Below are 15,432 nucleotides of genomic sequence, written 5' to 3'. Positions count from 1 at the left end.
CGAACCCTATAAACACACACTCACATACACACTTTTCTCCATGCTCCTAATGACCTTCATTTTCCACTACTAACATATGTTTACAACGTCATTTGCACTGCACTATTGCAAATATATACACCTGTAAAAAATGTACACTGCAAAAAAGTATATCTTCCTCAAAAAATGCCTTTAATTTACTTAATACTACTAGTTTCCCACATTGCATATAAGTTCTCAGAACTAAAAATAATAAAACTGTTGACAGAGGAGGTTCAATTCAACATTATTTATAGAATCTACACTTTCGCTTTAAGTTGAACCAACAATCACAAGAAAAGAGTTTGATGGATGCACTTTCCCAGTTTAGACAACCTACTCATCCAACTTAATGGCATGCGCATCCCAGATCTAGTTTAAAGTCAAATATCTTTGTAGAGTAAACATAAATATATACATCCATTATGCATCCATTACCCAAATGTTTCAGTAAGGTAAATAATGACATTCATCATTCAACTAGAGTTTTTAAAGTAAATCAGTTCATTTTAAATTATTTTTGTCCATTGGCAATCTGTCCTTGCCACAGAACACAGCTACCCAGAATGCACTGCGATAAGGTGGTGTTTTACTAACTGACAATTTTCAGGTTTAGGCTAAATACTATTATTTTTCAGTTGATCGTTTGTATTGATTTTCGTGGCACTCAAATTTGGGTTTTCTTTAAGTAATTATATCGGCAACCATTATGGTGAAGCGTGTTTCCAGAGATTGGGAATAGATATTATATACAGATTGTTATTTTCACACAAGTTTGAATTGCATCATAGTGAAATGCTAAAGGTTTTCTAAAAAAGTCATTACTAGATGTCAGAATGAAATATCTGAAGGAGCTCCAATAGTATTAGGCCTAACTATATCCTGCTCAGATACGAGAATAGTCTTCAAATTCATCTGTAGCCCATTTACCTTCGAGCAGCCTTTGTGCTTAAAAGATCTTGCTACCACCAAATACAATTTGCTAATATGTGGAATTAATTGTGTGTGTTTGTAAATAAGTTTGCGATGGTTTGATCTTTTATTATTCATCTTAATTAAGTAGATGTTGTTAAATATGGCAAAAGGAAAAATGGTTCATTAATACAGTTACTTCGCACAACAGCAAATATGTGTATATAGGTTTCCATCACTTGGTTATCTTAATTCACGCAGTGAGTAATAACCAGTTAGTTATTTATAAAGCAAGTTGATGCAGCTTTTAAAAATAAATCAACGCAAACAGTTGCCTTAAGTTAAGACAGTACCTTATTTTTTTTATCTGTCAATGATAATGACAATCGTTAGGACGTGTGTCCACAAAACATTGAATATAATGTTATTCAGATGTGGATCATAAAGACTGCAGATGATCAGCTTATGAGACACAATTTGTGATGTTGTGTTTGTTGATCAAATGTAGTGTCGTTTCTCAACTGGTCATGAAGAGCCTATTTAGATAAGAGAAGAGAAGCAATGCATCAAAAGTATCATACTTATGATATATATATATCATAAGTATATATATCATAAATATCATAAGCCTATTATGGCACACCCATCCCCATACCTAACATTTCAGATTCTTAATAATCAATTAAAATGTTCTTGATGATAGATCAATGTGTCAGACATTTGCTGTGTGCTATCAGTGAAAGTGAGAACAGTGAAAGTTAACTGTTGTACCAGAGATCTCCACAAGAGAGCAGTCCACTCCATTTTTTGACCAAATTAGAGACTGTGAGTAGCATCACTGTGTGTTCAATTTTATAATAACCAAAAAGGTCAAAACAGAAGCGTTGGCTGAGAAGAGAAATATTTTGTGGAGATGTTACATTGTCCGGGTCAGAAATTCAACAGTTAAGTAATCATAGTATAAATTATACAATATCATGTTCATATATAGATGTTACAAATTGTTTTTGAAGTGTTTAAACACTTTAGTTATTAATTTGAATTCTGAAGATGACAATATATGTTATTATAACTATCTTATTAATTTATCTTATTATAGCAGAATGCACCCAACCAATATTTCTCTGCAAGAAATGGATCTGCAGTGACTTAAAACAATGTCATAGATGCGTTTCATGATTTTGTGTGATTTTATGGGTTGTTTCTAAACCCATATTTCCCATACATGAATGTGCTACAGACATACACATGCACGTAGGCTTTAAGGGCTGATCAGATGATGATAAAGTGCTGAAATGATATAAACTAAAATCATACATGGTATCAAGAGAGCTACACTCTGCACCAAGCAGGGTTTACTTTGATGAGTCTATAGGGAAAAACACATCAGTCCAGCATAAGATAAGAAGAATCAGCTGTTACAAAAAAAAAAAAATGTCACGTTACATATTTTGTTAATATAAAACTAACATGGACTTCAGCATGACCAGGAAAAAAAATGCTTTTGGTGGTTTCTATGGGGATTACAAAGACTTAACGTACAGGCTTACTACATGTTGACGGCATGTGAAGGAAGTTACTGTCATACCAACACTTGTGCATTTGACTGTAAATATCAAATTAGTAGAATTTTCATTTTATCTAAGCTTTTATATAAGGTCACATATGTGTGCCTTTATCCTAACTTATATGCAAAATGATATATTTATAGGTCACAGAGAGATGTGTATTGCATTTTAGCATAATATCTACGTGATAGTCCACTTAACACTAAGAATATAGGAATGTGCTGTGAAAACCACAGTTTGTGTATATGATTCCTAAATAAAGGAAACCTTATCAAAGGAAATTGCTATGGGAGATGATTCACTAGATATATCCCAGCAACAACCTTATAAAACCGCATCTCTATGCAAAAATGATCAGCCACACACCAAACTTCAGTAGAAAGACATTCTACACATTTTCATGGATATAATAGTTACCCCACAATGCAATTAAATTCACTCGTGCTGCTAAACATTGTAATCACATGCAGATCCTATCAGTTAATACGTTCCGTGCAACCAATGAGTGCATAGCTTGATATTTTCTGTCGACAACCCACTTATCCGTCTGCTTACCACTACCTCCCTTTAATAAGTTTCTAGGCTGCCATTCCCTTTAAAGGACTCAATTTTTCTTTAATCCTGAATTGATGGCTTAAATGCGGAGACAACTAGCTAGAGACCGGATAGAGTCGGGGAGGTTTGTAAATTTGTAAATACAGAACGGAACTAATCAAAGTTATTTTTTAAAGTCTGAAACAACATATCGCGAAGAGAACATCTTTGGTCCGGTGGAGTTGTCTTTTCAATTTTATCGGACTCTAATTGATGCGCACTGAAAAGCAATTAGGAAGTGATTTAGGGGCATCACCGAGGATTAAAACTACGGTTCAGTATTTTTTCAGGATGTAAATTCGGAATATATTTACCTTTCAAGCGTGACAGAAGACGTGAAATCCGTAAGATCATGTGCTATCCTGTGATGAGGTGAATGAAGGTGATAACCTCCGACATGTACGAGGACAACCGAAAAAGTAAGTGATGGATTTTAACAGGATGGATTTTGAGTTTAACAGGTCCGTGTAATGTGCTGTGTCTGGTACGATATGAAGATTTAAGAATATTCGAATGACTTATTTGTTTCTGTCTTGTGTGTATTCAACTACCGTCAGAGTAACTTTCAGGTAATATCACTGCACCCAGGAAAGTCAACAGAACTTGACTAATTGCAGAGGCAAAAAAATGTCTCACCACTATCAGTAATTATAATTAAAGATGAAGGTTATGTGCCGCAAGCTCTGCTTGAATAAAATTATGGACCTATTTTCCTCCCTCGTCACGTTCATTCCCTAACAGATGCTGTCCTGCCAGACAACTCACATATTTCATGCCTAATTATCTTCCGCCATAATTCATATACAGTTGGTTAATACCCATGATATTCTTTGTTGTGATGCATGAATAATGATACACAATATCTAAATGTACATTACGCTGTAAAGCTTCTCTTGCTTTACTTTGAGTATGTCCAAATGCCCATGTTATATATTTCATTTGTATGGTTTGCTAGAGTAAATATTCATGAGACATTCCAACACATGTAACAGTACACTTTAATGTGTGTAATCTGATAAACTAGATTAATGGCATAATAATACACTGTATTACAGCTGTTCTCGTACATGCAAACTAAGCTATAACATTAGCCTTGTGTCGTGTTATTCACATGGTATGGAATTTAACATTGCTACTCTTGATCAAGCTTTAATGTACCATAATGTGCTCGCAGAAGGATGCAGAACATTTGACAAAATCTCATATGATAGAACACAATGATAATAATAATAATATTTTTTTATGAGAATGGAACTCCTTCTCTATTGGGATATTGAAGCATGCCCATTTATGTCTGCAGTCTATTGATTATATATTATAATTCTAGACCAAAGATTATTGAATTGGCGTCATGAATAAAAATGAAACTGAATTGGCTCCATCGATTATAAAAACAAAGCACAGTGATGGACTACTATTCAATGGAATGTCATGAGTAGTTCCCTCAACCATATGATTTAAGAACAAAATATATAACTGCCCAGAAATCCATCTGGTTTAAACTGTGGTATGTAAAACCCTTTTTTAGATATGTCAGCATTTAATTGTGTTTCTTATCATATGCTAATAATGGATATCAGCAGTGACTGATCAGTCAGTTGTCATCACTTCAGTGATCAATAATCTGTCATCTATTAAAAAGTGTTTCTTTTGTCTGGACCTTCCTCTGCTTTGTGGTCACAGAGTATAATCAACGTGCAAGGAGCAATCAATAAAGAATAGGTTTTGTGCACAATTAGGCATTAGGGCCTATATATATATACCTTATATTAATTTCCAACAGTGGCATTGTTCATATCCTTTGGTCTGTTTTCTGTTTGCCTTCCTTTCATGGTGTCTTGTTTGTTATGTAACAAAGATGCTTTTCAATACATTGCATGGTCATAGATACATAGTAGTAGTATTTACAAGTCATTTATAACAGATTTTCTCTGTACATGTAGTACACTTTGAGAATAAATGGTTTATGTAGACATTTTAGAGGTATATTTACGCCTTGGATAACTTTATCTTTTTTTTTTTACTATGAGAATGAATAAGCCCAATGCTCTGAGCTAACCTACAGCCTTCTAAATGATTATAAGCATAGCGTTGTACCTGCCCAACCAATTATGTCTCAGGCATCACCAAGTACAGGCATAAACTCTGCCCACTGACTCATTTGGCAACCTGAGATTAGCTCATCATTTACATTTAAAATAGGCCTCTATCAGACCTCCTGAACTTCCAACACAAATTATTCTGCCTCCTGCTGCACAATCCCCCCCTGCACTATTTAATACCACTTGAAAGGTTTTAACAGAACAGAGTTATCTGTGTCTGATAATAGCAGTCTTTAGGCAGTGCTCAGCCCAAATGATTATAATATAGTTATAATAAGCTATCTGTGCAGTCCCTCTCTGTGCTAGCTCAGCTCTCTGTGCTGCTGGCTAGCGGTGCTTAGTGTGGGTCCACAGGTACTAGCACATAACGCCCCGGCCCCAGAATGCCTTTCGCACTCACTAGCACAGAGAACTAGGTCACAGCTGTCCTCTACAATATGGCTCTTTTCACCTACTGTATTCACTGATTCCTCGCCACAATACATTTCTGATTTTTGAGGTTTTTGTGCCACTCGTACCTCCCTCTCACACACCTTAGGTTTGTGGTCACAAGCTGACGTGTTGGGGTGGTCCTATAAATTAGCTTCCATGGGGTTTTCTAAAGTTCTGTTGTCAGTGAATGAACTTGCGAATGGTTTGGTATTGTAGAATGTCCTCATACAGTTCTGTAAACCAACTCAGGTTTTTAAAACCGAGTTGCCATTTAGGAGTGTTTTTATGTGACTCACAAGGATTTAGCTTAGCAAAATAAAATAGCTGTCAAATGGAATTCTCCTCTTGTTTTATGGCCACTTATAATGATTCATCCGTGACTCGCGACATCCTGAAGTGTCTTCACACATGGAATAGATTTGAGGACCCTTTTACTTTCTCTTTTTTTATTTTCTTCTGCTGTTGTTTACTCTCAGTGAAAACTCAAGCTTGCCCTATGTCTAAGGGTTAGTTGTATGTGTATGGTGCGTTGTCTGTTTTCCAAATGTTCAGCTCATGCCATGCTTCCACTCTTCCTTAGGCACTGGTCGAGATGGGTACTCCAACGAGGCCGAAGAGGGGGAAGAAGAGGGGGAAGAGGAGGAGGAGGAGGAGGGCGGGGAAGGGGATGAGGGGAGCGGGGGTGATGAGAAGGGGGGGATGGGAAACGACGATGAGATGAATGGGGGGAGGAAGATGGCCCGCACCGACACCCTCCAATCCACCACCAGCATCACCTCCACGGCCACGCAGAAGAAGAAGAGCCAGCATGCTAAAAAGCAGGTGCAGGGCAACCAGCAGGTCCAGAGAGCACCCAGGGCCCTCTATTGCCTCAAGCTCAACAACCCTATCCGCCGGGCAGCTCTCTCCATCGTGGAGTGGAAGTATCCTTTAACTCACAGCAAGCGTGGTGTAGCACACTGTAGAAGGAAGGCCACTGATTTAGCTTTTCCCCATTGAAAAGGCTGAAAGCATTTCTTTCTAGCAACGCAATATTCTGTTCATTTTGAGGAAGTTAGTCTTTGATGAGGGAAGAGATAATATATCTATGATAAACTATTCTACGAGTGTTTTCTTGTTTTAGAGCATATTCATTCTGTTGTTTTATCTTCTTAAGCATGATATTACAGAGCAGGGTTTACAGTCCATTCAGCTTGGTTATTGGTCAGCAATTTCAAACTGATGTAGAAGTTCTACAGAATGCATAAAGAATATGTTCCATCATAGCTGTTGTGAACACAATTTCAAAATGGTGCGGCATCTGTTGAAAGGTGCCCTCAAATTTTTCCTCACAAAAAAGGTCTGTTTTGCTGACATTTATTTGACGTGTGTAAGTCTCATTTAAATACTCCATTGTAAACAAGTCATTTAAAAATCCATGCTTAATAGGCATATATAACCAGTTCATAAAAAAAAACGCATGAGTATTTTGATTGGTAATACATATGTTTTACTAGCTTAAAAAATAGCAACCAAGTAATCATCTTTGAGAGTTGTAATTACAGTTTGACCGTAAAGTCAAAATGAAGTCGCCAGATCACAATATACAGGCGGATCATCATAAAATGTTTGGGGTTTTCGCATCCCAGATGGCCGGTGTGATAAAAGATTACTTTGTGTGGCTTTGGCTGCAAATTCCCAATGTCAGAGGAGGGGTGAGTAAAAGGAAGGCTTAATCTGACGTGTGCCGCTGTCTTAAGTTCTGTGTCAGGGAGACACAGTCCCTTGAGTAAGAACCTGATACCCTTCCCCTCACCCCGCAAAAGGGCCACCATTCCTTGACCTCTCTCCTCCAGACCGTTTGACATCTTCATCCTTGTGGCTATCTTCGCAAACTGTATGGCGCTGGGTGTGTCCAAGCCTTTTCCCGAAGATGACTCTAACGCCACCAACCATGACCTGGTAAATAACTTTGATTTCTAGAAGAGTGTGTCTGCTCAAGTTCTGAGTTTTGTTTTTAGCATGTTTTAAAAATACAGTGTTGTGGTGCACGTCTGTAATGCATGTTATATAATAAACTGTAAGGTTTTATATTTATGTTCCTTTACAGAACATTAGTTCATGGATTAATCAACATGCATTTCAGTATTAATACACCGTGTTAAATCCAGATGTTTTATGATTTGTTTATGTTAAGTATTGAATCGTGCTTTGCATTGAAGATGCAAACGCTGTGCAAGTCTTCCTAACATGAAAAGACGTTTGACTTTTGCGTGCTTAACAGACATGAAGTGATATCATCTGCTGTAGTCAATACTTTTTTCATGTTGACTTCTCTTAACTGCTGCAATGTGGCCTTGTGTTTACACAAATAGAGTAGATTCTGTTTAGCAAGGGCTTGAATGAAATGCACAAATTGAACCGAGCACAAGCACCTGCTGACCTGTGAGAGAGACACAGGTCAGTGACATTAGTGAGTGATTTTAATGTTCGAAGGTCTGTTTCTTACAGTCCAGATGTGATAGTTGGAAGAGTAAAGAAGGACTGGTTATGTGACAGAGATAACCCCAGGCGTAAAATGTTTTGCATGGGCTCCAGGCAATGTAGCATAGAAAATGTTGTCCTCTAAATAAGGTCAGGTGAGACACCGATCTCATTTAATGCGGTCGGCTAACTGAGCCGGATGTAACAGTAGCCAGTTTACAGTGCTGTGTAGTAAATAAACCTCTCACCCTGACACCTTAAGAGACCCAATGGGTTTGAGCCTCCTTCCTTGAATGCTCCCCTCCCATGCCTGAGGTTGTGAGTCCGGTGTGGGACTGTCCCTGTCCATACAACACAGGTTCCATTGGTGCTGTAACTCAGATTTGGTGTGAAACTTAGGGGAGTAAGTGTAACGATAGCCAGCGGGTACAGTGCTGTGCAGTGAGTAAACTTCACACCCTGACAACTTAAGTGACATGCTGTCACTCATGGGTTTTAGCCTCCTTCCTAGCACATCCGCCTACCCCTGTCCAAGGTTGCGAGTTTGAGTCCGGTGCAGTACTTGTTTGCACAAAGCAGGTTACATTGGTGACGTAGAGGTAGAGTGAGGTTTGGGGGGGTAAACCTCACTTCCCGACACCTTAAGAGATGTGCTAGGGACATATGCTAGCACTCATGAGTTTTAGCCTCTTTGCTAGCACGCCCGGCTCACATGTCTGAGGTTGTGAGTTCGAGTCCGTTGCAGAACTGCGCTTGTCCACATAATGCATGCTACACGAACACCGCTCAACTCTTCAGGATTTTCCCCCAGTGCTGCAGGGAACTGCCGCATTTGTTATGGTCTTCCGGTGATGCGTGACTCTCTGTGAGAAAATTGATTCTCGAGCCGGAGAGCAGGGGCATCATTCACACGGATCTGTTTGCAACAGTTGAATGGACATCTCTCGACTGTGTGCTGCCTCTCGCCCTGCTTGCCATTCCTGTTTCATAATCATACACAACACTAAGCAAGTGACCAGTGGCGAAGCACAGAAAGATGAGGGCTCCTGGATGGAGCACAGGAAGGGGTTACAATCAGTCATTCGGTAGACATGACTTTTATTACAAACGGTTGAAAATGTAGTGAGTGCTTATCCACATTCCTCTAGGAAGAAATGTTTCCCAGCTTAATTGTTTTTTTTTGACAGGGACAGTATTTCACACCTTGTCACATTTACTTTACAAAAAAAACGTTTACATTTTAATCACTTTGCGTACTCTATTGCATACATTGTTACTCTTGCATACTATAAAGGAACCTATGCCCTAGGTGTTGCCATTACCTATCAGTGCTTTTTTAGCTAAGGGAATGTTGTCAGCAAAGCTTGCTGATCACCTTAGTTACATTTCAGCAGGACTTGTGTTTCTCTTTAACTGATACCATGACCCTGGCTCCACTATTTCCTAGCTTTCCCTGCCCAGTTACAAGAATATTAGACACACTGAATGAGTCCACCTAGCTTCTTGACTTGGTTTCTGGTGGACAATCCTGAAATAGGAATGTTGAAACTTGAAAAAGAAAGTACATCCTTAGTCAAATGAGCATGTCCTCTGATGTGTTTTGGGTGCTTACCGGTGCTTACTTGAAAAGATGTGAGTGTAACACTCATGGGCCGGATAGCCTGTGTCTCGTAGTGCTGGTTATCTCTGATCGCGAGAGGCACAGAGCCATAATTTGGATCCATGCTGGTGTGGGAATTGGCATGTGGTGAATTTAGGGAGAGATGGGGATAAAAAAGCACTAATTTACCAATTTACAGTTTAGATAAGGATATGAAATGCAATCCATTTTCGAGAGGAAGATTTTACTTGTTGACAAGTGCCTGCTCTCAGCTAGGGATGGATGTTTGTAATGCTGCATATGATATGGGATGGCTTACAGTGTATTGGAATTTAACACTTTTTGTGTATACTGTAATTCAAATCCAGTTTCATCCATGTTTATAATGATACTATATTTAATAATGTATCATAATTAAAAAATATTGTTTTGTTATGAGGATAAGTTAAAGAAATATGATAACGTCTTATTGCAAAGCATACTCTGTCACGTTCTCTATCCAGCTGGCTTACTGCATGCTGTGATGACACAGTGGTTTTGTCCTTTCTCACGTCAGCCATGACATGCAGGTCACACAGCTTCACAATGCCTTACCTTGTCCCCCTCATTCATACTGTCAGGTATTATGCTCGATTGAAATGTCGGATCTCTGTCAACTCAAAAGGGTAGTGCCTGGTCCATGATGCCTGTCGTCCTCCTCTGACGGATATGTTTGACTGCTGCAGTCCTCCTCGACATTATGTGAATCCCCATCGGTATTACAGTACAGTGCACACATTCTGATCTCTCCAGCTGGATGTATACTCTTCTGCGAGGCCTCCCATTCTAATTGAGATGGCATTTGTTTAACAGTGTGTGATTAAAGAAATGCTTTGGGCAACATTCAGTTTTAGTACAGTGCACTGCCACTGATTAATATTTCAATGATGCCAAGTGCCAATTTCTAATTTGCTCTCATGAAATGCAGATTGCTGTTGATATCAAACAAAACGCCTCTTGACAATGCCATCCATGCTAGCCCCTAGTTAACATGGTAGTTTGGTATTATTTGCATGAGTGACTGTTGAAAGAAAAAGACATTTATTTTCAAATCTTAGGACTAGTATAGACTGATATTCTTATTTTATATTCTTAAAGTGTTCAGAGAAAGGATAGCAGCTCTACAATATCGCCACGCATTAGACTTCACCAAGTCAAACATATAGTAAAGTACCAAGGTGAAAAAGCCTACCCATCCCACTGTAAGTCATCATCTCTCAAGAATTGATATCATTTTATCCAATAAATATCATTGGGCAACACTGACCAGTTTTACAGAAATTCATAAATTCAGAAACCCCAATGCTGTTCTTTTAAGAGCGCAATTGCACTGTAAACCAGCATTCAAAGCCCCTTTGTCTGGAGTTTATGTAAGGATATCTTAGTGTTTGCTTTAGCCCCAGTGTGGAAGGTATAAATTCACCCGAGGATTGTTGTGAAGTTGCATCTGTTTCCATCATTTTCCCCCCCGTGCTCACTCTCTCACACACACGCAAAGGGAGGAGCTTAAGGGCTATGGGCTGTGTGGTTTTGTCTAAGTCAAGTCACGTGACTGTGGGAAGTAAACAACACATCGGGCTGAATCTATGTATTGTCCTGCATTTGGAACCCTGTGCTGAGATCCTACTTTATAAAGGGAAAACAGACGGTAATGTAAACAGCACGTTACAGGTTGTGTTGAAGATGCACACATTCACTGTGCAACGCCTTTTATGGCTTTGTGTGTTTAACCAGCAGACTCCACTACCTTTAGTCACGGGAGATTATAATCACACAGAGTGCATCAAATTTGATCCAATAAAAAGCTTTGAATCATTCCGTCCATCATGCCCTACGTGAGCATTTTTCTTCTTCCCCGGCAGCGGCCATACACAAATTCCTCAGCACCTTCTTTCCCCATCGCTTTTTTTTAACCCTGTGTGTGTTATCTCTGATCTCTCTCCCTCCCTCTCTATCTCGCTCTCTCTCTCTCTTCTTCGCTCGCGCTCTCTCTCTCCTCCTGCGGCGATTGGAGGTTTTAGCCGCTGCCTCTGTGTCCTCCAGGCAGTCAAAGATCATCCCAGGATTAGCAACTCTGCATCAGCCAAATTAAATGTATGTTTTCCCCTGGGCTAAACTGAGGCCTACAAGTGGTCATTGCTAATTATTGTTAGAGGAGGCAGGCCATGGCACGGATCACGCTAGCTCTGCAAAAACACTGGCATATCCATCCAGCTGTATGGATTCAGGCTCTGGTGGAGAATGAAGGGAGCTGAAGTTGAATGTTGCTCACGTGTAACTGCCAGCCACATCAGTTGCACCCTACAGATGACTGTCATTTGATAGTTTCTAAGGGTGTAGTGTATATCTTTATGATGAAATGGGTACAGGTATGCTGACCCACTAGAACTGATAGAAGGTGAAGGGTAGTTTGTAGGGATGAGAGCTTGTTGCTATAGGGAAAGATATAGTTTGAACAGAAATAATATAGTGAATATAGTTTACTATTTGACATGATAATGATTATAATGCATGGTAAGGCTCTGGTCTGTGAGATCAGGACCATGGACAGCGATATATCCCTTTATATCTGCTTCACTGAGTGCCCCTCTCTATTTAGAAACCTCGGGCAACTGGTGAAGAGTAATATGTTTCCTGCCACATAATATTAATCTCCAAAATGGTATGCTTTTTGGAATGCAAAACTTGGAAAGTCCTTCAGTGCAGTGCAGCTGCCATTCAGTTAATGCTTTTTTTCAGGGGACATTGTTACATAACAATAGTATCCCAGCTTTTCTGCTGCTCAGCCTCAGATTTTTAGTTTTGCTAAATGCAGCCCTTTCTTTTTGTTTCCTGTTTCCTGTTTGAGCGGAGGGTATAACAGTTGTCATGGTTTCGCAAAGGGCATGAAGGCTAAAGCCAGCAATCTCACCGCCTGCCAGAAAGACCTGGAGGCGATGCAAGGGGTGACAGGGGTGCAGGTAATCAGAAAGCCCAGAAAGGAGGAAAAGAGTGAGTGATGGAGAGAGAGAGGTAGAGGAAGGGGGGGGGAGAGAGAGAGATAGATTGTAACTGCCTGTTCGTTTGACTGCTCTAAATGCTTTAGGTCCTGTTAAGCAGCTTATTCTCCCTCCCCCCCTTTCACTCTGTCTCTTTCCCCCTCTCTCCACCTCACTTCCCTCTTTTCCCCTCAGTATCTCTCTCCTCCCACCTCTGTGTGGATGTGCACGCCTCTGTGCGTGCGTGTGTGTGTGTGTGCTGTGGACGCATCACATGGGGTGGTAGGCGGGGGGAAGAAGAGTGTGTGTGTGTGTGGTGGTGGGGGGGGTCATGTTTTCTGTGCCAGTGGATCCTCTCTCAGTCCATACTGTATTATACCATATGAGTAATCTTTTCTGATCGCTGTGTTGTGCATACATTCTTATACCCGCTGTGCCCAATGAAATAAGATCGCATTACAATATGTCTCTTATTGCAAAACAGCATGGCCGCTGCAAATGTAGCATGACAAGGGAACTGGGCCGTGTCCACATGTGTTCTGTCAGTGGAATCGCACGTACATATGTTCCTTTCTCGCGGCATAGTGAGAAGAGAGAGTCCGCTCGCTGGCACAGAGTACAGGGCGGGCTTGTGCCCTCTTGCAGTCCATCAGAACACATTGCATCAGTATGGTTCCGTGATTATTACCCCCTATCCCATGAGCCTTAGCGCCGCCGTGCGATACAGATGGTCTCCTCAGAGCCGTGTTTGCGTTGCTCTGTTTACCTCGGTGTGTGTCCGTGTGTGTGTGTGTGTGTGGGCATGTGCGTGCGCACGCACGTGTGTGTGAGTGTGTGTCTGTGTGGACACATATGTCCATGTGTGTATCTGTGCATGAATACATGAGTATGTGTACGTGTACGCCCACTTGTGAGTGCATGTGTGTGTGTGTGTGTGTGTGTGTGTGTGTGTGTGTGTGTGTGTGTGTGTGTGTGTGTGTGTGTGTGTGTGTGTGTGTGTGTGTGTGTGTGTGTGTGTGTGTGTGTGTATGTGCAAGAATGTTTCTGAGAGTGTTTGTGTGTGTTCATATGCGCGTGTATACATAGAGCTTCCTTTGCCTCGGCTTGGCTTGTGTGCCAATCTGCCCAGACAGGACTATGGGCATTGGATGATGACAGATTGGTAATCCTTTGAAATGCTCACAAATTCCCCCTTACCCATTTTAAAGTCTGGCTCACCACAAGTCGACCATGTCCACACTAAACTCTCTGCTGCCAAATAGTACACTAGTCATGCGAGCGTGTTTTGTACAGTGGGAGTTCATTGCATTATGATGTTCACTTAAAAAAAAAAACATATCAAACACACACACACGTGTGAGTGAGGGATGCCAGTGGAGCAGTTGCAATTTTGAGTTCATGTTCTGGTTGAGTCCATGTTGCCATTCATGTGGCTGGCATTCAGAAATCGGAATTAAAGTCACTTACGCCGTTCAAAATCACATCAGCAGCAATGTAATGACCCAGGGCATGAAACATCTGGATGGATGGATGGATGCTTGGATGGATGGATGCTAGAAGGGAAGCCTAGATAGATGAATGAATAGTGTTACATTAATAGACTAGTGGTTATATACAGGAATAGATTAAGAGTTATATACAGAATGTGACCTCCTCAGATTTTAACAATAGCAACAAATCATTTAAATTAAATATTATCATTGAAATTGTGAAGCAGTTGATCTCATATCTCAGTAAACACCTAAATAAGCAGAGCCACCATTCAGCCACAAAGAGCTATCACAAATAAATGTAAACAATTTTGATGTAGATGTCAATATAGACTCAGTTCAGTTCTGGTCAATTGTAACTCTCTATTTTCCTCTTTCTCTGTTCACAGGAACAAGTGGAATATGTTTTCCTCATCATTTTCACCATTGAAACCTTCCTGAAGATTCTTGCCTACGGTCTAGTCATGCACCCAAGCTCATATATCCGCAATGGCTGGAACTTGTTGGACTTTGTCATTGTCATTGTCGGGTACGTGTGCTTTCAGCCAGGATTGCCTGACCTTCCAGTTGCAATGAGTGTTTTCATTTTATTTTTCATGATAGAGATACTCTCTTTCTCTCTCTCTCTCTCTCTCTCTCTCTCCCTCTCTGTCTCTCTCTTTCATTTCATTGCCAGGGATGTCCGTTGTGTGCTAATTTTCATATTGTTCTCCCATATTCTCAGTTATTTATTTGTTTACTTATTCATCTGTTTTAAGAGCTCTTAGCCTGGTTCCTGTTTGTCGTCTTTCATTAATGTGCCCTCTTTCCTCCATTTGCGTCCTTCTCTCCTCGCCACCTCCTCCCTCACATCCCTCTCTCTCTCTCTCACCCGGTCTCTCGCTCTCTCGCTCTCTTGCTCTCTCTCCTCCCCTCCTCCCCTCCTCCCGCACCCTCTCTCTCCCCTTTGCACTCTTCCTCCTGGATTATCTGGACCGATCTGGCTGACAGTCTTTATAATGCAACCCCCCCCCCTCTCTCTTTCTCTCTCTCTCTCTCTCTCTCTCTCTCTCTTTCTCTCTCTCTCTCTCTCTGTCTCTCTGTGTCCTGTCCCTGTTTGTCTCTTAATCTGTCCTAGACAGACTTGGCTCTACTCTCAATTTTACACACAAGGATTTCTCTGGCTCTACATCTTTTTTTTCAGTGGATGTGTGTGTGTGTGTATGTGTGTGTGTGTGTGTGTGTCTGTGTGTGTCA

The 15,432-nt window shown here is 40.5% G+C and overlaps 1 protein-coding gene across 1 annotated transcript in view; it reads left to right on the top strand.

The window, feature by feature from the left end:
- Positions 1-3,140: 3,140 nt before the first annotated feature.
- cacna1fb (calcium channel, voltage-dependent, L type, alpha 1F subunit) overlaps positions 3,141-15,432 on the top strand; it is a 44,950-nt gene continuing 32,658 nt past the window's right edge. Inside the window, exons 1-4 of the mRNA XM_031566187.2 lie at positions 3,141-3,511; positions 6,207-6,549; positions 7,462-7,567; positions 14,586-14,725. Of these exons, the coding sequence (XP_031422047.1) occupies positions 3,469-3,511; positions 6,207-6,549; positions 7,462-7,567; positions 14,586-14,725 (632 nt within the window). The 5' untranslated portion in view covers positions 3,141-3,468. The remainder of the gene's footprint in view (positions 3,512-6,206; positions 6,550-7,461; positions 7,568-14,585; positions 14,726-15,432) is intronic.

This window comes from Clupea harengus, chromosome 4 (genome assembly GCF_900700415.2).
Source record: "Clupea harengus chromosome 4, Ch_v2.0.2, whole genome shotgun sequence".
Lineage (NCBI taxonomy): Eukaryota > Metazoa > Chordata > Actinopteri > Clupeiformes > Clupeidae > Clupea > Clupea harengus.
The sequence above is the reverse complement of the archived record's forward strand: the minus strand, read 5'-3'. Positions and strand labels throughout refer to the sequence as shown.